The following is a 27,317-nucleotide window of genomic DNA, read 5'->3' as shown; positions in this document are numbered from 1 at the left end:
CTCAGACACTTAACACTTCACAACAAGTCACTTAACCCCAGCCCCAGGAAAAGGAAAGAAAGAAAAAAAAAAAAAAATATATATATATATATATGTTTGTATGTATGACAGCAGCTTTCTTAGGTCATGCCTGATTTTTAAAAATTGCTTTTAAAGACTAACTCTGTTGGTTGGTGAGATTCATCATGTATGTCCATGTACCCCTGGGAGACACTCCTCCTATCTTCACACCTGTGGGCTGGCTGCCCCTCATTGCCACTCTGCTTTAGTTTCCCTGACTTCAGACTCCACAGAAACCTCACCTGGAGGCCCATCTTCAGCCGCTGCTTTGCCCTCTCAGGTGACCTCCTGTCCAGTTCGATCATGTCTTGTACTTACCTATAATCAGTGTATTCATCGAATTGCCTGGAACACCCTCAGTGCTTAATAAATGTTTGGTGACTTGACTATGGGTAAGTCTTTTTGGGTCTGCCTTCCCTGAGGTCCTCCTCCTCTGAAAACGCATCCCAGCCCTCAGCAAATGGTTCGTCTCTGTCTCTGTCTCTCTCTGTTTCTCTCTCTCACTCTCTGTCTCATCAGCTTACTGTTCCTTCAGACAGCAGTTGCTGTTACTGACTTTAGAGGGATTTGGGGGGTAACAATATAGGAAGTTAATTCTTTTCAGGATCATCTGTTTCCTTTTATAACAAAGTGGTTCCCCAGTATCCTGGGACCCCTAGAAACATTGGCTTTCCAAAGCTCAAACCCACTGATATGCCCACAGTGCACAGAAGAAAATTATAAATGTAAGAGTAATTATGAATTGGAGGGAGGGACTTTCCAGAGTCATTTTAGGTATGGGAATTGGAGGCCCCCTTAAATAGGAGAGGCTCCCCTCACAGCCTCAGGTAAGTAGATATTGTTGAAAAGGGAGGGAGTCAGCACATCCTTCTCTAAAGCTTCATGGTTTCAAACCACTCTCTTGTTCAGTGGGTCATGGGCACAGTGCAACGTGAGCTGCCAGGGGAGGCTGCTCATCTGTTTGTCTGGTAATGGAGGTTTCTTAGCCTTTAACTTCTAATAAATCCCCATGCTTTGGAGCCACTCTTATGTGCCTCTTATACTGTGGCAGGATTCCGATATCTTTCAATAACTTAGTTTAGTTATGTGTTAGATGCATCTTCTCCTTCACACCCACGTTGTTGGTACAGTTGAAATGTGGTTGTAAATTTGGAGCTTAAAATATGGCCTTGTGACCCACATGTGCAGAAATGCTCGTGGCAGCCCTCTTTGTAGTGGCAAGGAACTGGACACTGAGGGGATGCCCATCAGTTGGAGAATGGCTGAACAAGTTTTGGTTTATTAATGTTATGGAATATTGTTGCTCAGCAATAATCAGCAGGAGGATTTCAGAGAGGCCTGCAGAGACATATATGAGCTGATGCTGAGTGAAATGAGCAGGACCAGGAGATCATTATACACGGCAACAAGATGATGTGATGATCAATTCTGATGAACTTGGCTCTTCAACAATGAGCTAATCCAGGCCATTTCTAATAGACTTGTGATAGGAATAGCCATCTGCTTCCCAAGAGAGAACTGTGGGATCTAAGTGTGGATCACAACATAGTATTTTACTCTTTTTGTTGTTTGCTTGGTTTTTTGTTTTCTTTCTCATTTTTTCCTTTTTGATCTGATTTTTTCTTGTGCAGCATGATAATTGTGGAGATATATAAAGAATTGCACATGTTTCACCTATATTGGATTACTTGTTGTCAAGGGGAGGGGAAAGGGAGAAAAATTTGGAATACAGTTTTGCAAGGGTGAATGTTGAAAATGATCTTCACATCAATTGAGAAAAATAAAAGCTCCAGAAAAAGCAGCCTTGTTAGGCATAAGGGAAAAACGTGTCTCTTGACTAAGTTCTTATGAAAGGAACCCTTGTTTTCTGTGAAGTTGCTTTTGATTTTAGCCTTTCCATGTAGCTGCTCTTAAAGTGCAGACCGAGAATGAGTTTGAGCTCTGACCTGCCAGGCAGGCTCGACTTTTCCTCTCCCCATCATTAGTAACCCATTTGTTGAAGTTGTGCTGAGAACACAGCACACAGAAGGAAGACTTGACAGTTATCCTGGTTAGTGGGGACACCATGTAGAAAATGAGCTCATCATGAGTGCCCGGGGAAGGGGAGGGGGAGGGTCCAAGCCTGGGCCTGGGCTTTGGGGCTCCCAGGGAAGGAGATCCCCCCCCCATGGAAGGTCAGCTCTTTCTGTGCTGCTTTTAGGCTTGGCCATTTGTGCAGACGCCCAGCAGTGTTCCTCAGAGCCCAGACTTGGCCCTTTTAGTCCGAGCGCCTTCCCCCTTTTCACTGTATCCTAGAAATAGCTGGTTTGTACTTACTTGTTTGCAGGCTGTCACTCCCATTAGACGGTAAGCTCTTTGAGGGTAGACACTCTTTTGCACTTGGCACAGTGCTGGAACACAGCAGGTGCTTAATAAATGCCCATGGACCAACTGACTACCCTGGCAGCAACGTTCATCTTTTGCACAAGTATCAGACGAAGTTGGAGTTCTGGGTTTTTGAAAGTGTCTCACATGTAAAATGTATGGGATTGCCTGTCATCGGGAGGAGGGAGTGGAGGAAGGAGGGGGATAATTTGGAAAAATGAATACAAGGGATAATATTATTTAAAAAATTACTCATTCATATATACTGTGGGAAAAAATTCTAAATAAAAAAAAACAATTAAAAAAAGAAAGTGTCTCATTGGGTCAGTGTCAATTAACGCTGCCACTGTTTGTTACAGGAGCTGTACATCGCCGTGGGAATATCCGGAGCCATCCAGCACTTAGCGGGGATGAAGGACAGCAAGGTACCTGAAGGGGAGCGGGTCTCCGATGGCGGGTTTCTCAGTGGCTCGTGTAAGTGGTTGATGTTTGAGACTCGTTGCTTTGAGACGCAGCTCGGAGCAGTAGAGAGAGCCTGGGCTTGAAGTACCGTGTGGCTGTCTGACAGGGGGCTGCACCCCCAGGCCTCCTATTGTAGGCTGGAGGACCCCACTTCTGCCTTCTGTGGGATGAAACGCCCCCCTCTGGGCCGGGCAGAGAGGAGCTCCTGCCTTTAGGGAGTGGGCAGGGGACACACATGCCTTCCTGCTGCTGACAGGGGCCTGTCCAGCTCTTGGCGGTTTTCAAGGCGCTTTCTGTGCCTTCTGTGAGCTTCCCAACACCCCGGTTCTTGGCAAATATCACCTTCATTTTAAGATCAGACTGTGGCTCAGCCGTGGGGCCAAAAGGCCTTTCTGATTCCCAGGTGGGACCCTGTTCTGTGGCTCAGCCCCCTGCCCGAGGGAAACCGGTCTCGCTTCTGGATGGTTCTACCCTCGTGTAGGAAGCTCCCACCATTACCTACAAGCCTCCCTCTTTGCAGCTTCCAGCCACTGCTCCTCATCCTACCCTCTGAGGTCAAGTGCTTGGGAAGAAGGCTGGAGCATCCCCCCCAAGTCAGGGGTCCTCTGAGGTCCCAGCTTTGGGACTGTGGCCCAGCAGAACTAACTATCCCTCAGGCTCCATATCTGCCCAAGAGGGGCGGAGGGGGTGGGGGCTGGAAGGGCTTCCCTCGGGCAGGGGGCTGAGCCACGGGACAGGTGTAGGGTGGGTTCCTGGGGCACGTGGTGCAGGCTGGCTGCAGGGCTTCCGCAAGCTCAGAATTGGGACCAACGAGGAGATCTCAGTTGTGGGAGGGGGCATAGGTGCTCTAGATGACTCACAGGCCGTTCTCTTGGGCGCTTTTCTCTTTTTCCATCAAGGGGCCACCCCCAAGACCCTGATTCTCCTAGCATGCCCAGGCAAGGTGGGGACTCAGCACCTCATTGCTCCCACTTGGGCACATGCCAGGCCCTTCCCAATCAGAATGCTCTGGCCCCTCGGACACACAGCTCTGCCTTCCTGTGTAATTGTGACCCAGATTTTAATCCTGGAGCGGTGAAAAGGAAACCAAAAAAGGATCCATCACCTTGGGAATTGTCCTCCAAACACCTGCTGTTGGAATTTGCAATTCTTTGAAGAGAGGAAGAGGAGTCTTCACCCAGTATTGTCTCCTCTTTTAATGAGGAGTTCTTTTTGTGGAAATAGTCCGTGTGACCCAGGTGCTCTGGCGGCTCTGTAGTGTCCCCAGTCTGGGTGATGGGGCCACCTCCTGTGTGTCCTCTGGCTGGTTCCTTGTTTGCCGATCCTAGTGCGGACCTCAGTCTGAGCCCTCAGCTCACCCTCAGTCTTCCCACAAAGCAACGTTCACATAGTGTCTGGTTGGTGACATAATTACCTCTGTGGATGTGACAAGGAAAGGAGAGATGCCCTTGGGATGGCTTTTACTAGTGAGGGAAGTCTGTGCCCATTCACGGGCAGCGTTCTTGCTCGCTAAGTGGTACACGTACAGCACTTTTGCTAGGAATTGACTGCAGGGAATGTGTCCTGTCGAAGATGCTTAGTCTGTAAAGTATCGCAGACCAAAATTGTGCTTCATTTCAGACAAAACTCTGGGTTATAGTGAGAATTATGAACAGAGGCAGTTGTAGAGGGCTAAATAATAACCTTTTATTCTAAAAAAGTTAATACCGATCTTAGTGAGTCATCAGGTGTCTTAGTTATCTGCTGTTTTAAGGATGAAACAATTGCGAAAGGAGAAAACCACTGAAAAAGAAGCTCAAATGTCCCTATTCCAGAGGGGGCAAAGAAGGCATCCCCAAGAGCAGATGCCCAGAAGGGAACAGGTCCCCATTTTGTGGAGGATGGGAGTGAATCAGAAACCCTGAGGGCTGCAGGGTGTCCATGAGGTGAGAAGTGACTCTGGGAGCTGCTGGAGCAGGAGCCGCTGCCTCCTCCCCTCCCTGGTGCTCCCCCAGCCAGCACCTTGCTGACGGGGAGTCCCAGAGACAATCCTGGCGGGGGATCCCATCTCACCAGAACTCTGGGAGGCTCTGCCCAAGGTCGAGCTACAGCGGCGGGGCCGGAGTTACAGCCAGGGCTTCCTGACCCCCACAGTCAGCAGGAAGGAGAAGGCCCCGAGACAGGAGGCAGGCGGTTCCCCCGGCCTCTCCCTGGCCCTCCCTAAGTCAGATGTGTGGTCAAGCCGGGCTTGCTCTTCTTTTGTCTTACAGACGATCGTGGCCATTAACAAGGACCCAGAGGCCCCGATTTTCCAGGTGGCGGATCTGGGAATCGTTGCGGATTTATTTAAGGTGAGTGGGCCTTGGGGAGAGTCAGCTTTCCCGCTGTCTCGCTGTGGAGGGGGCATCTCCGTGGGTCTGGGCGTCTCCAGGCTTGGGGCGTCTCCATAATTGGGCCAAGGGGGCTGGCAGAACCTCATGGACTGTTTAAAGTGGAATTGCTTTTCCCGGAGTGTTTTCATGTGGGGGGCTGGTGCACTCTGGGCTGAGCACTGGGACAGGGCAGACTTCGACTTCTGCCCTGCAGGAAGCTGACAGACCCTGATAGCTGGAGCAGGCCAGAGATGTCATTGACTTCAGACCAGGTTGGGTGGGGGGGGGGGGGCCGGAGGGAGCAGTCCCCCTGAGTCATCCCCATTGGCAGCAGAGCCCCAGTCTCCTTACCTCCCGCTGCTGTACTTGGAGACTCCATTCAGGAGCGGTCAGCTCTTCAGGGCGCTCATCGGGCTGAGTGTGCCGTGGAGCTGAGGCCTTCAGAGCTCGGGCACCAGCCTTGCCAGAGTAGGGCTCCACAGAGGTGGGGGAGTGCCCTGGGACCCTGTGCTGCCTATTGCCCTCTGGGAGGGCCCATTGATGGGCGACCGTCCCCCTGTAGGTGTCCAGTCATTACGCACTCACAGCTCCTGACTCGCCCTCCGCCCACTGCCACTGCTTGGCCAGGCCGGGGAACTGCCCTCTGTGGCTGGTTGTGATTCAGGGAGAAGCTTTGGCCAGGACGAAGGCTGGGCGGCCACGCTCGTGGGCGGTCACTCAGCCGTGGGCTCCCTGCCGCGCCTCGGCCAGAGCTGGTGGGCCTTGGCCCATGTCTGGGCGGAGTGCTGCCGGCCCTGCTCGGCTCCTGGTCTGCTGTTCCACAAGCATTGGACCCATGAGATTTTCACTCTTCTCTGTGAGGCTTTTTGTTCTTTTTTTGGGTAAGGTGACGTCAGAGTAGAGGGGTAGGAGACGTTTTGGTTCATTCCTGGAAAAAAGAGATGGAGTCAGACATGGTTGCTGCTTACTCTGCAGTGTGAGAGTGGGCGGGGGGCCTTGGGAGGGCCGAGGTGACCCTGCGTCATCTGTGCGTCCTCAGTCGGGTCATTGTGCCTGTGCTGAGATTGCCGAGCCAAAGTGATGTCCCCTGGGAGCCTCCCTCCTCTTGGAATATGATGAACAAGCAGCTCCGGGAGCGTCGGCACTCCAACAGCCTGGGATGCACCTGTGTGGGGTCGTGCTTGGGCAGCGCTGAGGGCCGAGGGCCGCCATGGAGACTCCTGATGGACGCAGCCCATTTGAACATGAAAACGAGGCTGCAGTGCGGCTGAGGGCCAGCAGCCAGAGGCGCCCCCTCCATCCCCAGTGTCAGGGAGAGGGCTGGGCCAGGCTGTTGGACCCCATATTCCATCCCATGGGAGTCACTGCCAGGGTCTCCAGATGAGGACAGAGGGAGACCTTGCAGACCATGGAGGGCCCGAGTTTGAATCCACAGCATGGGAACAAAGAGGACTTTTCCTCGGGGGATGCGCTCCTGCTTCTCAGCTTGGAGGGCCCCAAGAAATGGCAGCAGAGCTCTGCTGGCCCTTGTGTGCCACCCCCTTTCCTGTGAGCCATGGGGGCTTCAGGAAATTCCTCCCGGGAAGGGCCCAACACCGGCCATCTCTGCTGACCAGATTCAGACAGCACAAAGGTTTCTCCCTCGGTTTCTGAAAATTCCCAGGCTCTAGGGAGACCCAGAGATCTGGACATGAGGGCAGGAGGAGGGTTTGATCTCCGACCACATGGATCCCATCACCACCCCTCCCCCCACAACAAGGGGCTTCCAGAGGTTCAAAGATCTGGGCCTCTCTGTGTGCTTGCTCCTGGGGCCGAGCAGACCAAGCCCCACCTCTCTGTGATAGCCCCTCTGATGCTGGAAAGGACAGGGGTGCACGGATGGAGCGCTGGCCCCGAGAGCCGGGGAGACCTGGCTTCCGTGTCTGCTGGCACGGACGCGGCGGACGCCTGGTGAGTAGGCCACTTGGTTGGGCCGCCGCTCTGCCGAGTCACCGATCACGTGAGACTTCTCCAGCTCCCCTGAGTGCGTGCCCTTGGGAGTCATCTTTGCTTTCATGGTGGACGCTTATTGTTTGGGAAAAGTTCAGGCGTGTGGCGAGGGACTCCGAGCTTGGCCCACCCACAGTCGGCTCTGCCAGGAAGCCCGCTCTGGCTCCCGGGGCCCGAGGGACACCAGGCACAAGCGTCTTGGCTTGAAAGCAGTTTTCCATAACCGAACTGGGCTGGTTCTACTTAGAAGCACCATGAGACACCTGCTTCCTCCCATCTGTCCCCTCCACCCAGCTACTTACTCTGGAGGGACTTCATTGTCTCCGGCTCTCTCATTTTGTAGACAGGGACAAGAGGCCTAGGGCTCCAAGAGCCTGCTGGGACCCTGTGAGCCCCAGCCCCACCCCCGTGCTCGGGACCTCAGGACAGGGCTTCATGAAAGGCTCATGGCCCATCCACCTCCCCCTGATGCCCACCCAGACTGTTTATGACGAAGATCAATAGATCCTGGGAGCTGTCACTTCTCCAGCACAGCAACATTTGCAGAGCGATCGCTCACACTAACCCAGGAGAGGGCCGCACCTCGTGTTGTAGTTTCAGATTCAGAAACAGGGGCTAACGGCCAGAGGAACCCCAACCCGTCCGGCTCCGCCTCTCGGCACCCAGAGGGGTTTGGGCTTCTAAAAATGCCTTTTTAAATGGTGAATTTCAATATCGTTTTCTTTTCCCAAGTCGGCAGGTACAGCTACGCTAATTCTAATAATGCTCATCCAGGAGGGGCAGAGAAAAACAAATTAGTTTCTGCATGTGCGCGCACACGTGTGCTTTTACAGAAGGGGCTCCATCACATTTACCATGAAGCCGTGGCAGCCTTGGGCAGCAGCGTCTGCAAAGGATCAGCGCGGGCCCGTGTGATTGCTCGAATGAGCTCAGCCCGTCCCCAGAAGGCGTGCCAGCACTTAGTGCCATCCCTGAGTGAGCACTGGCTGGCCCGCGCCAAGGTGGGCCTTCCAGGAAGCCGGAGACAAAGCGACATTTGCAACAAACAACATGTCGACAATTTCCTTAATAAATTTTGTACGAACGCATTATTTCCACCTGCTGGAGATGCAGCTCTCTTCAATAATTGAGGCGCCTCCTCTCCGGGGGCGAGTGCAGCGGGGCTCTTTGTGAGCTGGGGCGGCCACAGCCCTCACAAAGACAAGGTAACTGATAGTTCGCCAGAGCCGCCAGGCCTCGTCCCGGGCCCCCCCACTGACCCCGGCTCCTCCCCGTGCCAGGGCGGCTCGGGTTGCAGCAGCGGGCTCCGTTCTGCCCGATGGTCCCCGGCAGCCAGAGGCCGTGAGTGCTGGGCTTGGCGGCCCTGCTGCTTGTGTGGCCTTGGGCCAGACATTTCCCCTCTGGGGCCCTTTCAGCTCGGCCTTCTGCACCCAAAGCAGGAGATGCAAGGTTAGTGATGGCGTGGAGCCGTTTGTCTGCAAGGGCTGCCCAAGGTCACCGTGTGATTGGAGCCGCTTTTGGGGTCAGATGTACAGAAGACGAATTCCGGCATCCTGTGGGTCATTGTGAGCTCGTTTCTGAGTCTCGGCTCCCAGAGCTGCCGCTGTGGGAGGGGCCTTGGGGTGGGTGCTTTTTCTCAGGTTTGTTTGGTCAGGACGTGCAGGGGGAGCTGCCTTTAAGGTGCAGTTTGGGGAGTCGGCGGGGCCTTCTCTGCAGGTCCTCCCTGTGCCTCCTTTTTGGCCTCTGCCCCTCAGCCCCCCCTGGCCTCAGCAAGCAGTCTCCTGCCAGCTCGCTTACCCTCCGGGGCGGTGGTGGAGGTCATGTGCCATGGAGGGATACCCTTCCAGCCCTTATCTCCCACGCTTCCCCACCTGCCCCAGGCCTCAGCCGAGCAGGCCCCTCCCTGGACACAACCTCCCCCTGTCTTGGCCCACTTCGTGCAGAGAGCACCTCCTCCCTGAGGCCTTCCTCACCTTGAGCATTGATTATAGGTTTTTTGTGATCCATGAGGGTTGGCATGCAGCAGGTGCTTAATGAGTGTTTGCAGCATTGAGTCGTCGCTTCTGACAGCTACAGGAGAGTGCTGCCCAGAAGGACCAGGGAAGGCTCTGGGGCTGCAGCCTTGAGGTCTGGCTAGTGCAAGCTGCGAGAAAGCTGGAGCGCGGATGTGTCTCATGTGGTCTCTGTGTGGACACATCCTAGGGAGGAAGTGCTCCTTGCACACGATTTCTCCTCAGCTTCTTGGTCCGGCAGAGCCCGGGAATCCCACGCTGCTGCCTGGGCTTCCCCGGGTGGATCTGTCCGGGTCGGGAGGGGCGGGCAGCAGGGCCTTGCCCTGGCCTCCGGGGACACTGACCACGTCGCCTGCCGCCCCTGAACTTCCCGTTGGGTTTTTTTGCAGGTCGTGCCTGAGATGACTGAGATCCTGAAGAAGAAATGATGAAGCTGCCGGAGGTCACGGTTTGAGAGGCAGTTAGCCCAAATCACAGAATTCGTCAGCATGGCAGGTGCCGCGGGAAGCTTGGACAGCTGATTTCAGACAATTTTTTAAAATTCTCAGACGTACCAGAATGTCTTCAGTGGGAAAACCCACGTTTTCTGTTCATTCTTGGTTCCAAACCCCATCAATTTTGAATATTTTCTAATTCTCCAATAAAACCGGTAATGATTCAGCCTGGCACTGAGACGCCTTTCGGGCTTTGGCTTTTGAGAAGTCCAACCTGAGCCTTTGGGGAGATGGCCGGGTACGGGACGGCTGGTTTTGCGTAATGGTTGGAGCTGTGTGCCCACATCCCCCTGCCCCGTATACACGTGTGCACACACACAGACACACACTCACCCACGCACTCCCCAGCCCTATCTGCAGGACCCTGAAATCATTGCTCTGACCTTAGTCAAGAATTTTGGTGAGTTATTGGGACCTCAAGCTGAGCCTCCCTGCTCTCTCTGAACGTGGCTCAGCTGCTCTGGGACAAGGGGCAGAGGCCAGACCGAGGCGGCACGTAAGTTTATCCCACTGTCGGCTGCCCTGTGAGGCCCTCGGGATGTCACGGGTTCTGGGACGGCCGGTGTGGCCATGGCTCATGTCGGGCTGATGACCTATTCTGTAATGTGACATCTCCCTTCCTCCCAGCCCTTAGGAAAACTAGGGGGTGGGTTTTTTATTATTTCCAGTCTGTAGATGGGGAAACTGAGGCCCAGGCCTGGTCTGACTCAGCAGGTATAGGGCAGATGCAGGGACTCTGGATGGCACGGGGCAGCATTGAGGGAGAAAGGGCTGAGGAGGGCACAGCTCGACCTTGAAGCCCGCCCGGGTTCTGAGAACAGACTGGGGGCTTTGGCACCTTGGGTCAGTGTCTCCCTAACCCATCTGTGCCCACTCAGGAGAGGGAGTGGCTGGAGCCATGTGGGCTGCTGCTGCTGGGCACAGATATTGTGGTGCATCATGAATGTTTAAAACGTTCGAAGAAGGCACCGGCTTCTTGCTCTCCCCAGATCTGTTTTGTAGCTCCCCCGAGGAGCGAGGCCTTGGTTATGTCGGCAGCCAGGTCTCACAGCCTTGGCTGGCCCCGTGCCCCAGCCCCCTGATCCCCTTCAGTCCCCTGTAGGTCCAGGCCCAGGTGGGTCCTCTCCTGTTCTGGCCCCCTCCCCCTCATTTCCTCTGCTCCTCCTCCATCACTCCCTGCTCTCCTGAGCCTGCCTCATCGTCTGCTCCCGAGTCCCAATGCTGTGCCCCTGGTCGCCGCCGCCATTTATAAGCCTCACTTGCCCTCGGCTGCCCCAGACTCCTGTGCTCCATCCCTCTTGGGCCTGCCCCAGTAAAGTCCCTTTGTGGAGTCAGAGAATCCACCGAATGCCCGCCCCCCCCATCCCACACACATCAAAGCACTGAGTTTTCCCTCTGGCTCTAACCTAAGAGTTGGGGGGGGGGAGGACAGGGGGAGGGCTCAGGACCTGGCTCGGACACCACCTCTGTCCCCCCCAGGCTGCCCCCTTGCCTTCCCCCACCTGTAATGGGCTTGGGTCTGGTTCCCCGATGCTCCTCTGGGTTGTCCATCAGCCTCCGCTGATCCATCTGGTCAGCGCCTCTGCCCCTTGTTTCTAGCTCACGGTCCCGGCTGGTTTCTCCTTTCTCCCCTGATGTGTCCCCCAGAGCCGCCTGTTCGGTGTCTCCCCTCTGCTCACAGGTAAACCACCAGTCCCAGGCTTTTGGGGGGCCACTGGAGAGTAAGGCCAGAGTTCAAATCCTGCCTCGGATTAAGGCACAACCTGTCCGCCTCAGTGTTCTCATCTCTAAGCTGGGGTCAATGACATCTACTTTCCAAGGTGGTTGTGAAGGCTACAGGAGGTCACAGATTGCAAAGCCTTCTTTATTATTAACATTATTTGGGACCCTCCACCACCCCCCTTCGACTTCATTCCCAAAGTCCGGCCCTACCAGATGGCAGTACCAGCCCCTCCTCAAATACAGAATTCTGCGCAATTGTATCGGCCGTCCCTTGGGCCTGCCGCCCACTCCTCTGCATCCGGACCCCTGCTCTCCCCACTCGGCCCCCATGGAGTGCCTCAGGTCTTGTGCTGTGTATTTATTTACATCAATGTGGTGGTCGTCCCCTAGTAGACTGTAAGCTCTCGGAGGGCAGGAACTGCCTGTCTCACTTTTGTCCTTGTATCCCACTGCCTACACCAGTGCCTTGCTCACAGGAAGCGCCTAATAAATGCTCATTGAATTGAACTTAAAGTTCTCGTCTATACTGGGGCATGGGAGACTGCTGATGCTTTGTGCTTGCAGAATGAGGTGGTGGGAAAAACAAATCAGGGCCACAGAGGGAGCAGGCAGATTTATCTGGAGTAAAGGTTGCTGGGACAGCGTCGGAGCATCCGTCTGTTCATCTGAAGTGAAGGTCAGGGTGAGCAGGGGGACAGAGGAAGCAGGAGGGTCCCAGTGCCTGAGAAAGAGTGGGGACCCTGGTGGAGTGGCCAGGAAGCTGGACCGGCAAGGAGATTGTTTTTTATAAAACTGTTTTGCTTTTCAAATACATGCAAAGAAAGTTTTCAACAAAGCCCTTACGGATTCTGGTGTTCTAAATTTCCCTCTTCTCCTTCCTCCCCTCGACAGCAAGTACTCCAATAGAAGCCAAACGTGCAATTGTTTTAAATATATTTCCCCATTTGTCATGTTGTACAAGAAAAATCAGCTCAAAAGGGAAAAAAGAGAAAGAAAAAAAATTAAGGAAAACAAAAAGGATGAAAATATTATGCTTTGATCCATATTCAGTCTCATAGGCCTCTCGCTGGATGTGGAGGGCTCTCTCCATCACAAGGCTATTGGGATTGGCCTGAATCAGCTCACTGTTGAAGAGTCCTGTCCATCAGAAGTGATTAGCACATAAGCTTGTTGTTTCTGTGTACCATAATCTGGTCCTGCTCACTTCCCTCAGCAGCAGTTCCTGTCAGTCTCTCCAGGTCTCTCTGAAATCCTCCCGCTGGTCATTTCTTACAGAACAATAATATTCCATAACATTCATACACCACCATTTATTCAGCCGTTCTCCAACTGATGGGCATCCACTCAACTTCCAGTTTCTGGCTGCTACAAAAAGGGCTATAAACATTCCTGCACATACAGGTCCCTTTCCCTCCTTTAAGATCTCTTTGGGATCAAAGCTGGGTCAAAGGGTATGCAGAGTTTGGTGTTCCTTCTCTGGGTGTAGTTGTTTCTGTCCATCATTGATCAGCTGGAAGTGAGTTGGATCTTCTTTATGTTGAAGATTTCCACTTCCATCAGAATACATCTTCATACTCTGCTTCCCTTCTAATCTTAGCTTTGATTTTATTTGTACAAATCCTTTTTACTTTATTATAACAAAATTATCCATTTTACATTTCATAATATTCTCTAGTTCTTTGGCTGTAAATTCCTCCCTTCAGGCAAGAGGATCTTGAATCTGAATCGTGCATCAGCTCTGTGAGATCCTGGATAAATGCTAACTTTCCTCACCTGTGAGCTGGAGAGAATGCCCGACCTGCACTCACCCGGAGTGCAAGAAATGCTCTTTATAAAAACCTGAAAAGAGAAGTGAGGTGGGTTACTGAGAGGTTCAAAGTTGAGGCAGAGAAAACCAGGAGGAAGTGGAGAATGGGCGTAAAATGTAACGGGGTAGGACATGGTTAACTGAGCCGGGCAGAGGCTGTGTTAGCTGGGAAGCTTTTATGTTTTTCCAGTTAGAGATGCAGCGAATCCCCATGTGGGGCTGTAGGTGGAGCACAGTGGAAACCTCACTGGATTGAGGAGTGAGGTGAGGGAACTGGAGGTGGGGCAGATGTACATTTGGAGGAAAAATCCCATGGAAGCCGGGTGGGTGTCCCATGGAAGCCTTGGTCCACTCTGCCTGGAAGCCGTGCTCTCTGTGCAGGATCTCCATCAAATATTCCTGGGAGAAGGCCACGTCAAATCAAACCCCATTTTGGACATTAGGACGGATTAACTGCACAGATCCTCTGCTGGTTATGGGCTGCTAAGGGAAGGTGCCATATTAACCCCCCTTTTCAGTCCTGGTCCCGACTCCCTCCCCACAGCTTCCTGCTGATTCCTGACTCTTTGGATCTCCCTTCCTATTTCCCAGCTCACCCATGACTTACCCTTTCTTCCTTGTGCACAAATTTTTCAACCATCGTCCCTTCCCGTTAGCCCTTCTTCTGAAGACGCCAAATTCCTCCCAACTCTCTCACTGCCTCTAGACCATTCCTGTACCATTATCCTTCCACTATCCCTCTCTCCTTTTGAAGTCCACCTAATCCGCCTGTACCACCTTCTCCCCATCTTGATCAGGGCTGGTTCTTGGCCTCCAGCTTTAGGATAAGCTCACAGTCTTCCTCTTTGCCCCAACCCCTGCCATAAGATCTCTTCTTCTAGACTTTTTTTCCTTTCTTTTTTTTCATTAAAGCCTTTTATTTTTCAAAACACATGCATGGCTAAATCTTCAACATTAAGCCTTCCAAACCTTATGTTTCAATTTTTCACCCCCTTTCCCCACCCCCTCCCCGATGGCAGGTAATCCAATATACATTAAACACGGTAGAAATATATGTTAAATCCAATATGTGCATACAGATTTATACAATTATCTTGTTGCACAAGAAAAATCAAATCAAACCAGAAAACAAAGAGAATAAAGCAAAATGCAAGCAAGAACAAAAAGAGAAAATGCTGTGTTGTGATCTTCCTCCCGATTTTTAAGCTCCAACAATTTCCATTTCGCTTCAGCCACACAACAAAATAGCCATCTCTCTAATTTGGTTTTCTCTTGGCCTTGTACCTCTGAAGCACCAGCCCTTTGAAAGCCGCTCTGGTCTCAGTCTCCTGTCCTGTCTCCTCTGTTCTCACACTACACTTGGCCTTCATGCATCTAGTTTTCTGCCATCCCTTAACCACTCCCCCCTTGGCCCTGTCTTAGGCCATTCATCCCATTCTGGCCCCGCGTGTTTCACATCCAGCCTAGACCCAGTGGGTGCTACTTGAGTGCTAACCTGAATAAAAACACAAGTCTGTCTCTTCTCCTCCCAGCAAAGCTCAGGATGGAGAATGGCTTCCGTTCCCAGCCTCGCCTCTGGATCCCCACCGTGAGCCCGATTAGAAATTATTTAGTCAGATCCTTTTTTTACAGAAAAGGAAACTAAGCCCTGTGGAAGTTGAACCCCTTTGGGGCGTGAAGCGAGCTGCACTCCCCCCAGCTTCCCTTGGGCCTCCTCTGCTCCCTCATTGGCAGGTGAAGGAGACCATCCCAACCTAGTTAAGAGCCTTAATTGATGTTAGGAAGGCTCTGGGACCTTTGGTGAAAGGTGCCCTATAAATCGGAGTCATTGGAGAATTTTGAAGCTGTTCTTTCTGGTTTTCACGTTCTGATTGATTGGTGGGGTCGTCAATTTAATTTCCTTGTTTCAGAATAAATAGACAGTTTGCTCCCCCCACTGCTGACGGCATTTTTGCATAAAATCCCGCCAAAGCCATCTCTTTGGCAGCTGGCTATAAATTTCAGCAGCTGACGTTCCATCATTTTCTTTGGGTAATTAAATTAAATATGCACCAGACGCCAATATCAAACTTTTTTTCAGGATTGGAGCCTAAGAAGCTAACTTCATTAGGATTATATTGAGCATTTAATGTCTGTGAAATATGATGGGGCCTGAGCCTCCATAGATTTTATGCCTACGTGGGGAAAGGGGTGATGGAGACAAGCGTGGCTGCAGTTGAAGTTTATCGGTGCATTTGTGCACGGCTCCTTCAGAGAATTAAGCTCAAATCTGGGGCTCCCAGGGAGGGCAGAAGAACCGAGGATGGGTTTTGGGGACCCCATGTAGACTTAGAGTTTGGGGAGTGGAGCCAAGCCGGATGTGACACTCCAGATTCTGCCTCCTAGAATCCCCAGCTGTTCTAAAAGAGGTGAATCTGAGCCAAACTCAATCCCTGGTCTCCTACGTTCTCCATTCTCCGGCCCCATTACCCAGACCTCCCCTGTGGCTCGTGCTGTTTCTGGAGCCCTCATTCGGCCCCTTTACCTTTCTGCTGGATTCTAGCTCGTCCTTCAAAGCCCCACTGAACTGCCAGCTCTTGTAAAATATTCCCGCTGATGCCCCAGCCCCAAGTGCTTGCACACAGCAAGTGCTTCACAAATGCTTGTTGGTTTGGTTTGATTTGTGCATTGCACTCTATAGATTCAGACCAAACTGACTTTTTTTTCTCTCTTTCTCTTTTTTTTTTTTTTAATTATAGTTTTTTATCTACAAGGTATATGCATGGGTAATTTTCAAACTGACTTCTTCTTAAATCTAGTCTGAAGTCATTCAACATGGAGAGGAGAGCACGTAGAATGTGAAATCGAAGCATCTGGATTCAAATCCCAACTCTGCTTTCTGTGTGAGGTACCTGTCCTGGGCTCTCATCCGTAATAGGAAGGAAGCCACTTTGCAGCTCTAATTACTAGAGGAACATGATGGGAGAGAATGGGAACCTTTTGTGGCACAAGAGGGTCATGGGGAAACCTAGGAGGGACACGGCGAAAAAGAAAAATGGTGGCCAGGAAAAGCTACTGTGGCCCGGGAAATGAGAGGGATGGGGACTGGCGCCACGGGGGTAGACTGACACACCCTTTCCAGGACTGAGGGGAGGACGGCTCCAGACTTGAAAGCTCTCCCGGAGCAGCCCTGCCCCAGCGTGAGCCCTTAATAGGTGCTTGTTGACTGACTGCCCTGCCCTGCCCAACCCTGCCCTGCTTGGGCTGTCCCCATCTGAAATGGGCTCTCTAACTGGGTGGCGGGTGGGTGCAGCCAGAGCCCAGGGGACCAGCTCTCCCCTTCCTGGGGGGCCGGCTCTCCCCTTCCCAGGCTCTCCCCCAGCTCCAGGACAGGCAGCCCTGCTGGCCCAGGGAGACGCGGGGCTCTCCTCCCGAAGAAGGGCCAGCTAAGCCTGGTGGGAGGACCTAGTCACCTTCCCACGATGGAGGGCTCTGGACCCTTCAGCTAGAGAAAGCTGAAGCTGGGAAAAAAGCATCATGAACTTGGAGCCCAAAGTCTTTCAGGATGGGCCAGCACAGCCTGGCTTAGCTCTCCGTCTCAGGGACGAGAATTGTGCCGTTTCTAGCTTCGGATCCCCATGCCTGGACCCCAGGGCCTCTCCTCTGATGGGAACGGGACCCGCCTCCGCTCCCTCTGCTGCATGGTTCTTCCCACCTTGCCAGGAGCCACCAGAGAGGATGCTCTTAAGGGGTCAGACACCTGGACACCTGGGAGTGACCCCCGTAGGCTGTGTCTGTGACCTGCCGGCCTCTCTCTCTGGTCACGTGGGTCCTGGAGGGAAGCCTCTTGTTTTATGCTTTCAAAAGTAAAGTAATTTATATGAAGGAAAAATGACATTAGACATGCTGAAGGGTCTGTAAAACTTCCTCCTCCTCCTTTTTTTTTTTTTTTTTAAATAAAAAAAGCAGTATTTCTTAAAGCTCTCATGAGAGAGTATAATTATCTAGGGGAAACTCCAAGTGCCTTTGAAGAGATTTTCTTAAAATTATGAATATAATTTTATGACAAACATTCAAAATACAAAGAACAAATCACAAGGGCTTCTACTGGGGAAAGAATTGGGGAGAGGTGAGAACTTTTTAAAAACCACCAGGAATGCATTTTAAAAGTTGTAGAGAGAAGGAAGAGAGGGGAGAGGGGCTGGCAAAAATAGAGCAGCTCATTACCACCTAGAAAAATACACATATGTGAGTATATGCATATTTATGAGTAAACATCTGTATACTCACACATACATCAAATATATTTGTGTACATAGAAAAACACTTGTGCACACATATTTATATCAAATATATATTAGTATGTAACATATGTACATGTATATGTACACACAATTTGTATATATACAAACATATAAGTATATATTTGTGTACACACATATTTATATTAAATATGTATTTGTATGTAATAAAAGTGTATATATGTATTTATGTATATATAAATTGTATATATACAAATCTGTAAAAATATATATTTACTTGTGCACACATATTTATATTAAATATATATTTATATGTGGCACAAACGTATATGTGTATATAGGTATGTATATTTGTGCACACATATATTTATATTAGAAATATATCTGTATATAACATAAATTTTATGTGTATTTATATGTCATGTATATTTTGCATATACACAAATATGTAGGCATGTATATGCACATGAATGTATAGTATACATTTAGATTATGTGCACACACATACACACACACATACACATATATGTTTATGGTAAATGTGCAAACTGTCCAGCGCGTTCTACTTTTTTCACTGTAACTGTGCAGACAATTCTTCCCAAGTTTCCCTGCACCTTCACGTTTCTCACTTCTTATGGTGTAACACTATTAATCCTCCCCTTTCACTGCCCCCAGTTTGCCCCACCAGCCCCCGGCAGGTGGGTCCTTTGCTACATGGAAGGAGCTGCTGGAAGTACCATTGTACAAGTGGGTCCTTTCCCTCTGCCCTGATCTCCTTGGAGGTCTGTGCCCTTTTGGGCAATCACTGGACTGAAGAACATCCCGTTTAGTGGCGTGGGGGTAAGGAGTCTGAGCTGCCTTCCAGAGTGGCCGGCCCTGTCAGAATTCTGGCCCCCAGGTAGGATGTGAGCCCAGCTTCCTGTGACCTGCTCCCACAAACTGGAAGAGCCGCAGGTGCAGCCAGACGGGGAGCCGGGCCATCTCCTGTCCGGGGACCAGCCTGTCTCGGCTGCCTCATCAGTATTCCTTCCTGGTGTTCCTGTTCTCCATTCTGCTGTCTCTCACGCTGTTTGTGTGCGAGTCATCCTTGGCAGTGCTGGGGTGCCTGGCACCGAAGAGTCAATGCAAAGGGCTTACTAATGAACATACTGCCTCCTGTTTACACCCTCCTTGAACCTTTGAAATGTCCTTTGCAGTTTTGGTTTGTTAGGTTATTTTTTAAACAAGTTCTATTGATGGCAATTGCTTTTCCGTCACAGTCATTTCTGGATATTGCCCCTTCCTTCTGTCTTCTGCCTGCCCCCATCATTTAAATACTCCCCTGTAACAAAGAAAAACAGGTAAACAAAACCAGTCCCCAAAGTGATCATATGTGGCAACGTATACAACATTCTGTACTTGTAGCCCCCCACTCCTGCTTCATTACTGTTTTCCAGCATCAGGACCGGTCATTCCAATGACTCAGAATCTGTTGTGCTTTTTGTTGGCATCAGTGTGGCCGCTGTATTTGTCATCACTACAGATATCTGCTCCTTCCCCGCCCCCTTTTTTCTGAATTTTTCATGCAGTGGGAGCCACATTCGAACTCCCTTCTCCTCATGTAGTGTGAGTGGGTTTTTCCTTAAAAAGAATTGAGGTCCCTCTAAAAATGTATTTGGTTCAGGGGAGTAAAGGCTTAGGGGATGGTTGACATCCTTTCTGGATCATCTGAATTAAAACAAGCTCAAGGTTTTCAGCCTGGCTTTCGGACCATGATGGGCAGCTTACAGGCAGGAGGACTTCTCCTGGCTAGCTCAGCCCTTGGTGTCCTTGGTGCTCAGCCTTGCTGAATATCCTTCCCCTGCTGTGGCCAACGGAATCTTTTTTTATCTGTCGGATGACTTATGTGTGTCTTGTTTTGTTCTGATATTGAACCATCAGGGAGCTGAACGCTGAGTAAAGCCTGGCCAAGGCCACTTGGTATTCATAATTTCTTTCTAAGCATTTTTGATTCTGCACATCATGCTACACCGTGGACCATGGCCATGTGGCGTCATCCGGAGAATACTGATGGATTGTTATTCCAGGGAGCAGCTCAACATCCCTAAAAGCCCGGTCCCGTACCCTGCAGGTAGTGCAACCTGTTTTCTAAAAGCCCGGTCCCGTACCCTGCAGGTAGTGCAACCTGTTTTCTTCCTCTGTCAGTTCTGGATCTGGGTCATTATCCACTCGTAGGATCTGTCTGAGATGTGTGTATTGACAACATCCTTAGAGCTTCCTGTAAGGGAGGATTTGAACTGATTCCTGGACCAGGGCTGTTCCCACTGAGCTTTAATGAACTCACATTAGCCCCTTCTTTATATTTTCCTGTGGGTACTTCACAGAGCATCTCAGGATGGATTTGTTGTGGGCCTTTTTACATTTCTTGATTCCTAGGACAGTGTTTGTCCGGTCTGATATTGAATTCTCAGGAATGATACCAGGATAAAGTGGGTCCTGACAGTTGTGAAAGAAAGAAAGACCACCAGCATGGGCCTTTGTCTGCTATTTGAGGGTCAGAGCAGCTACATATGGAGAGAATCACCTTCAGTAGTGACAGTGGCAAGCCATGAAACAAAAATCTTACCACAGTTTTCAAAACAGAATTTTCAACAAATATGGCAATTACATTATTTGATTCTCACAATTACTTCAAAATTTCACTGGAGGTAGAGAGACAAGATATTCTACAAACATTTGTAATAAAGATTACAAAGCTTTCCTTTCTCCATATGTAGTAGATAGGGAAAGTACATGGGTGCCTCCTTATTCATTTCCTTATTTTATTTTAGGAAGCAGATTTGCCTAATTTGAATTACCCATCCCAGGGAGCTGTCCCTTGTGCCCTCAGGTGCTTGTCTCCAAAAGAGAGGTGACTATCTGAGCCTCTAGTCTTATATTGGGAATGGGGAAATATTCGATCTGAGTGCTGGTAGGGAAAGTATGTCAACTGTTTGGAGTTGGAGAAAGACAGCCTCTTGTTGGATCCACAAGAAGATTTCTCCAGGAGTCCCTGGGAGTTGTCTTGCTTGTAAGATTCAGGACTATAAAAGAAGTCTCTCTAGAAATAAAATCTCTTGGAACTATGTTTCTGAGGTCTACAATTTAACCAGAGGGTTTTGGAGATAGAAAATAAACTGGTCCCCCAAGAAAGGGAACAGCCATCATCTACTGGGAATTGAAGAAAACTGAAAGAAGCATGGACTGTTGGCAGGCTAGCCTATGAGACAAAAGGTTATAAATAGTAAGGGGAAACTGAGAGCTACAGGAAACTACAGAGACAAAACTATGGCTTAAATGACTTCCTTGTGATTATATGGCTACTAAGTGCCAGAGGCAAGATTGACCTGGTCTCTTCCTGACTTTGCTGAGCCCAATATTAGGGAGACTCTCAGACTAGGTTTCCATAATTCTTGCATTTTTTCTGAGCAGAATTCAGTAGAATGTTGCCTCTATTGATCTGAGGATCTCAATCCAATCTCCCTGAACAAGAATCTTGGATTCTGGAGTCTGAAGGTCTGAGTTCAAATCCTATTATTGCTGGTTATTCTCTGTATAGCCTTAATCAAGATAAAATGGGGAAAGGGAGATTGGACTAGAAGATCATAGATTCCAAGAAGAACACTTCTTTAAGATCTAGTTTCATGATCCTATGACCCTAGTGGACGTCCATATTCTGCAGTAAGGAGAAACACTTGCCTTCTGGGGCAGACGGTTCCACTTTTATAGAGTTCTCCTTGTTAGGGAATCTTCTCTTACACCTGCAATCTACCTTGTCCAAGTTTTAGCCCCTACCCATAATTCTGGCCTTTAGGTCCATGAAAAATACCCTGCAAATACTTGAAGCAGCTGTTAGACCAGTGACGGCGTCCACTATGCAATGTTGCTAGCCGATTTCCAGCCTGTCACTGTATTGCCTAGAATGTGGGACGTGATGCTCCAGGTGTGGTTGGGCCAGGACAGAACACAGAGGGCTCATCTCCTCCTATCGCTTCTGGAATTCATGGTCATGGTTAATGTAGCATCCAAGCCCATTATGTTTTATGGCAGTGATATCACACTGTTGACTCATATCGCCACAAAGCTGCCTCTCCCTGGGTTGCCCCTTCTGCCCCTTGGGCTGGCTTCTTATACATTACCCACCTCTCAGAAATGTTGGGAATAAGGTGCTTGGTAATCCTTAAAACTTCTATGGGATTGTAAGATTTTATAGTAGGAAGACCCTTCAGAAGCCACATTTTAGACACGCCCCACCCATTTTATAGATGGGGAAGCTGAAGCCAAGAGAAATTAAAAAGTTTGTCCAAAGTCACACAAAGTCCTGATCTTCTTATCCCAAGTTCTCTTTCTCCTAATAACTGGCATTTATGTGGATCCCATAATAAGGCCAGAAGGCAAGGACTCTGGATACTATTATTATTCTTTAACTGATGAGGAAACTGAGACTTAGATTTCATGATTAGTGTCAGTGGCAGGATTTGAATCTGGATCTGTTTGGCTCTGCATGCTTAGCACAGTTCCTGGCACACAGTGGGTGCTTTATGCTTATTGCCTGAGCCCAATATTCTGCCCATGAGACTACACTGCTTCCTAAATGTGGGTACCAGTAGGCACTTACTAAAAGCTTAATGATTTTTATGCAGTGGAGAGAGTGACCACTCTCTTTTTTAAGCTCTGGGGCGCTGTGTCCTACCTTCAGGAGCTGGAGGTGAGCCCATTTTAAGTCATGATGCCATAGTTGGCTCTCCACTTCAGAGCATGCACAGGTACTTGTGGCTGTCTCCTGGCTAGGTATTGTTTCGGTTGGCTGCTGGAGCCAGAACTGAGACAATAGGACGGTCCCAGTGTAGAAACTCACTTTCTTTTTTTCTTGGCCACAAAAGGAATGTCAGTGGGAGAAGGGGAGGGTGCACTCTCCAGCCCATCATGCCAGTTATGGCCCCTGAGCAAAGCCGTGTCTGGGATGGGGGCCAACTCCTCTCTCCTTTGGAACGGGACCTTGTCGGATCTTAAAAGGTCCAAGAATGGGGGCCCATAACAGAATGTATTATAAGGGAGCCCAGTGATGGGCAAGATGGAAGGCAGCCAGTACCGTGTTCTTCAAACAAGAGAATGACTTCTTCTAGTCAGATGTGAGCTTGATGGGGTGAATGATTTATAGCTACACCCCCAAGTTTGAGCCTATTCAAAATATACAAGGGAGAGGGTTCTGCTAATTTGGAGGAGGGGCAAGTTTTGCCCTTTTGTGCTTTGTGATGAGGGGGCTATTTTGGACTTTCCAGCAAATATCTCTAATTCAGGTTAGGGGGATAAATGATATTGGGACACTCATCACCAGGCATCGATGGCATGGGGAAGAGATTAACTTTAAGGGGTGATCGCTGTTGGGGAACACATCAGAATAGGGGCTCCAGCCAATAGCACTGAAAGACTACCACCATTGTCCCCTCAAGAGTGCCCCTAGAATCCTGAGGGTGAGACCTAATAGCCTTTCTTGGCTAGCATGTGTTAGGAGAGTAAGTTAGAAGTGTTACTTCATTTACAAATATGGTCATTCAAATGGTTTAGTGTAACAGTCACCACTGTCATCCTTCCTGGATGCTTCACAAGTGGAGCAACTTGTGGCTGTATTGGCTCTGCCAACCAGGGGCTGGTGACAGATACGAGTCCTCTGTTCTGTGGGGAGCTGGCCATAGGGAAGGCGGGCAACAAGTCACAGCTCATGGAGGCCTTCCATGTCCCGGCTTCAGTTATATGTCTCTCCCCTGCTCAAACACTGCAAATCAGCCAGACTCACCTCTTCGTTGCTGCTTCTCCCCAGGCTGTTGCTCAGCTTGTCTTCTGGGCTTCCTCACTTTCTCACTTCTTCCCCTCAGAAGCCCTCATGTCCTTCCTAGCTCAACACTGAAAGCAGGAGACTTTCCCACTCCCCAACACAGTGTTAGTGCCCAATCCTGCCAAATTACCTCATCAATTATGGGTATCCAACTGGGCCTTTCTCCCTGGCTGTCCCTGTGCCTGGAGTACTGACCCTCCTGGTCTCTGCCGTCTGCCTTTCTTCAGGTCTCAGCTAAATCCCTCTCCCACTAGAGCCTTTCCTGGTAGTCCTCCTTAGGGTTGCTCCTCAGAGCCCATCCATAACTGTCCTCTCTTTCCCACGGGACTGAAAGATGACTGCACTACATCCAACTCTGTCTTGTTTGCAGGTCTCTCCTTTAGGCCTGATCTTGAAGGCAGAGAAGATGTTTTTGCCTTTCTTTGTATTCCCGGAGCTTAGCACAGTGTCTGGCACATAGTAGGTGTTAAGCAAATGCTGATTGACTGACTATATGTTCTCTCCCCTGCCTAGCCTGACTATCCTGAAGGACTGGGTCTGGCTCACTTTGAGGGCTTAATGTTTGTTGATGAAGTGAGGGGAGCGAGCACCCCCATTATTAGATACGATCCTGCCTATTTTAGAATCAATACAGATGGTCTGACCAATTGTCTTCCTTCAGTGGGGAGACATGGGCAGGAGACCAGGTTTTTTAGCTAAGACCAGACACCCATAGCCTGACCCACTTAGAGCTGCCTAAAGGACCTGACTTTGGGGAAGAGTAATCTCACCATGAAGATCCTTAAATAGATAATTTTGCACTTGGGGCAATTGCTTGAAAAGCTTCATCCAGTAGCACTGGACAGGCCGCTGTGGCCTAGGTAGTAAGTAAGGGAATGTGGGGGACCTCACCTCGAGTTCAGACAGTTACACACTTTCATGAAAATCACCTCTACTGACCACAATTGTTTCTCCAATGCTGAAGGGTTGACCACAACTCCCATCACTCCTACCTACCTAATGGCCATGACAAAAGTCTGGTCACTTCTAGAACCTTGACTTGGACCTCAAGGACCCTTTCCCCTTTCTCTTTCCCCTTAATATCTTTGTAACTAGGTTTCTAAAAATGAATATTATTAAAGTTGTAGCACCTTTCCCAATTTCCAACCTCTTAGATTTTATCAAGTTGGTCCAAAATTGGAAGCACCTTTCCCCTTTCTCCTTCCCCTTTGTAACTATGTCTCTAAAAATGAATAATGATTAAAGCCACAAAGTATATCTTTTTAAGTAGGTTTCCCCTTTGTAACTATCTTTGTAGCTATGTTTCTAAAAATGAATATTATTAAAGCCACAAAATTGTAGCCCCTTCCCCATTTCCACCCTCTTAGACTTTACCGAGTTGGTCCAAGGCAGGAAACCCCTTTCCCCTTTCTCTTTTCCCTTAATATCTTTGTAAGTTAACTAGGTTTCTAAAAATTAATATTATTAAAGCTGCAAAGTTGTAGCCCCTTCCCCATTTCCACCCTCTTAGATTTTACTAAGTTGTCCCAAGATTTGCTTTCAGAATATTCCCGGATACGAGACTGAAATATGAGAACTATGACATATGAGACAGAAATATGAGAACTATGAAATATGAGATTGGAAGTCCAATGAAACAGAGACAGCCTCAGATACCATTTCTTCTGTCTTGACCTTCCAGAAGATTCTCTGAAAAGGGCTTTTGAGGTCGAAAATACACTGAAATAAAATAAATAAAACCCAGCCACAGTATTGGTACAAAGGGGTTTAGAGCTGTTGTGTACAAAGAAAATGTAAGAAATCAGAGAAAGAATTTGACACTCAGCTGTCCTCTCCCCTGCCAAAGCCAGACCCAGACATAAAGGTCAACAATCTTTGTAAAAATGACTTTAAAAAAACAACTGCTATCCCATCCTTGTCCCCCTTCCCGTCCCCCCCAGAGTCCACCCTCCCCGCCTCCAGGTCCCAGAATGAAGTCTGAAGAACCTGAACGGCTCCTGAAGTCACTGTAGAGTGCAGAGGGGCCGGCGGAGGGACCTTCGGAAGTTGGGACAGAATGGATTTGTGCTAGCTCTCAGGACTCATGCATCCGGAGGAAGTGGGTTTCTTCTCCGGTCCCCCAAGGAGCAAGGCCCTGCTGGTAATGGTCCCCACACACGGTTGTCTCCCATTCCCCCCCCCTCCCCGCTTTCTCCAATCCCTCCCCGCTACCCACACTGGCCTCCCTGAACCCCGTTTCAGAACACGTCAGGACTCCGGGATCTGGTTCGACTTCTGCTCTTTGGAGTCCAAAGCCTTGTACTTATCCTCGAACATGGCGGGGTTGGGCTGAACGTGGATGACTGGCTTGATCTGGAACACGGTGAAGCCCTCTTGGTTCTTCTCATTGTAGACCTTCACCCTGTGCTCCACCTCCGGGCTGGTCAGAGCAGAACTGGCTGGGCTCGGCCTTCTGAGATTGACCAGGTCCAGGCCCTTCTGTGCTAAGCAGGAGTCCTCCGACAAGGAGGACAGGAGTTCCTGGACCACAGTACTGTTGACCTGGGGCTGGGGGGCCGTCCCCGGGGGGAAGGGCCCTCCCTGTTCCAAGGGGCAGAGCTCCGACGACTCGTCCCGAGTTGTGCTGAAGTCTGTGGAGGAACCCAGAGTCTGGCTGCTGTCGCTCTGGGCCCAGGTGACGGAGCTGCCCAGGGAGCAGGACACGCTCCCCGACGTGATGCTGGGGCAGGTGCCGTTGCTCCCTAGTTTCAGGGGCACATCTGCTGTGAATCGGTCGGAGGAGGTGTCGGGATGGTGGATGTCGATGGCTGCCGTGGTGATGACGCAGATGGCGGGCTCCGGGATGCCGCTGTCTGTAGACAAAGAGGAAAGTCGGAATTAAGAGCGTCTGCCAATGGCCCTCCACATTATATATTCCATAGTACCTCCAGGGGCAGATAGAGAGCTTCCGTTTGGTCTCTAAAGCTCTTCGTCACCTGACCCCTTCCCAGGCTGCTTCATTCCCCTCCATGTGCTCTGAGAAACAGGGACACCAGTCCTCTCAATGGCACTTGCTCACGCCATCCCATCCCCCATCTCTGGACTGCCCAGGCTGAATGCTCTGCTTCCTCCTCTGCTCTGCCTCCCAGCTTCCCTGACCTCCTCAAGAAGCCTTTCTTCGGTGCCCACCTCCACCTCTCTTATTGCTAGTACCTATCCTCCTCAGCTACCTTCACTTCCACTTCCACTGTAATATTTCTTCTCTGTACAGTATCTGCACATCTGCTTCCCCATTAGATAGTCCTTGAGCACAGGAATTGTTTTTTGCCTTTTGAGATGACATCCCCGATGTCTGCACAAATGCCTGGGATAATGTAAGTGCTAAATAAATGCTTGTTGTCTGGCCGACTGAGGAGATAACAGTTTCTGTGAAAGGAATATATATATATATATATATATATGTATATATATATGTATATATATATATATACATATATATACATATATATATATATATACATATATATACATATATATATATATACATATATGTCAAAAGTTGGGAGAAGAGGAAAAACAGCTGGGTGTGTGAGAGAGAGACAGAGAGACAGAGACAGAGAGGCAGAGACAGAGAGACAGAGAGACAGAGAGATGGAGAGACAGACACACCCAGAGACAGAGAGAGACAGAGAGGTGGGCGTAGACGCCAGCTATTCCCCTAGCCTTTGTAAGGGCATCATCAAGGAGTCACAGGGCTGGTGTTAGCTACTGCTTGGAAAAGTGGTCTGGGTGTGGAGGAGGGAGGGGTGAGTGTTAATGGAGATGCAGCCTTTATTGAGTGCCTGGAAGTTTATGAGTTTGAGTGCTCTTTGAGAGAATAGGAGTGTGGGAAGGCCCAGTCAGGTGAGTGGAGGCAGTTCGGAATAAATGATGGGCGGGGGGAGCATGGAGATGGCGGGGCTGTGGTGGGGGCCAGAACGTG

At 49.9% G+C, this 27,317-nt stretch overlaps 2 protein-coding genes across 3 annotated transcripts in view; one reads left to right on the top strand and one right to left on the bottom strand.

Moving 5' to 3' along the window:
• Window positions 1-9,906, top strand: part of ETFA (electron transfer flavoprotein subunit alpha) — a 69,707-nt gene extending 59,801 nt beyond the window's left edge. Inside the window, exons 10-12 of the mRNA XM_074296497.1 lie at window positions 2,784-2,849; window positions 5,136-5,216; window positions 9,628-9,906. Of these exons, the coding sequence (XP_074152598.1) occupies window positions 2,784-2,849; window positions 5,136-5,216; window positions 9,628-9,666 (186 nt within the window). The 3' untranslated portion in view covers window positions 9,667-9,906. The remainder of the gene's footprint in view (window positions 1-2,783; window positions 2,850-5,135; window positions 5,217-9,627) is intronic.
• A 15,103-nt stretch (window positions 9,907-25,009) lies between these two features.
• The window catches only part of TMEM266 (transmembrane protein 266), a 141,632-nt gene continuing 139,324 nt past the window's right edge, over window positions 25,010-27,317 (bottom strand). Inside the window, exon 10 of one of the 2 annotated variants that reach the window (XM_074285268.1) lies at window positions 25,010-26,208. In XM_074285268.1, coding sequence (XP_074141369.1) covers window positions 25,604-26,208 — 605 coding nt within the window. In that variant the 3' untranslated portion in view covers window positions 25,010-25,603. The remainder of the gene's footprint in view (window positions 26,209-27,317) is intronic. The other variant, XM_074285269.1, reaches the window with a different exon arrangement.

Source organism: Sminthopsis crassicaudata, chromosome 2 (genome assembly GCF_048593235.1).
Source record: "Sminthopsis crassicaudata isolate SCR6 chromosome 2, ASM4859323v1, whole genome shotgun sequence".
NCBI lineage: Eukaryota > Metazoa > Chordata > Mammalia > Dasyuromorphia > Dasyuridae > Sminthopsis > Sminthopsis crassicaudata.
This window is presented reverse-complemented; position numbering and strand designations above follow the sequence as displayed.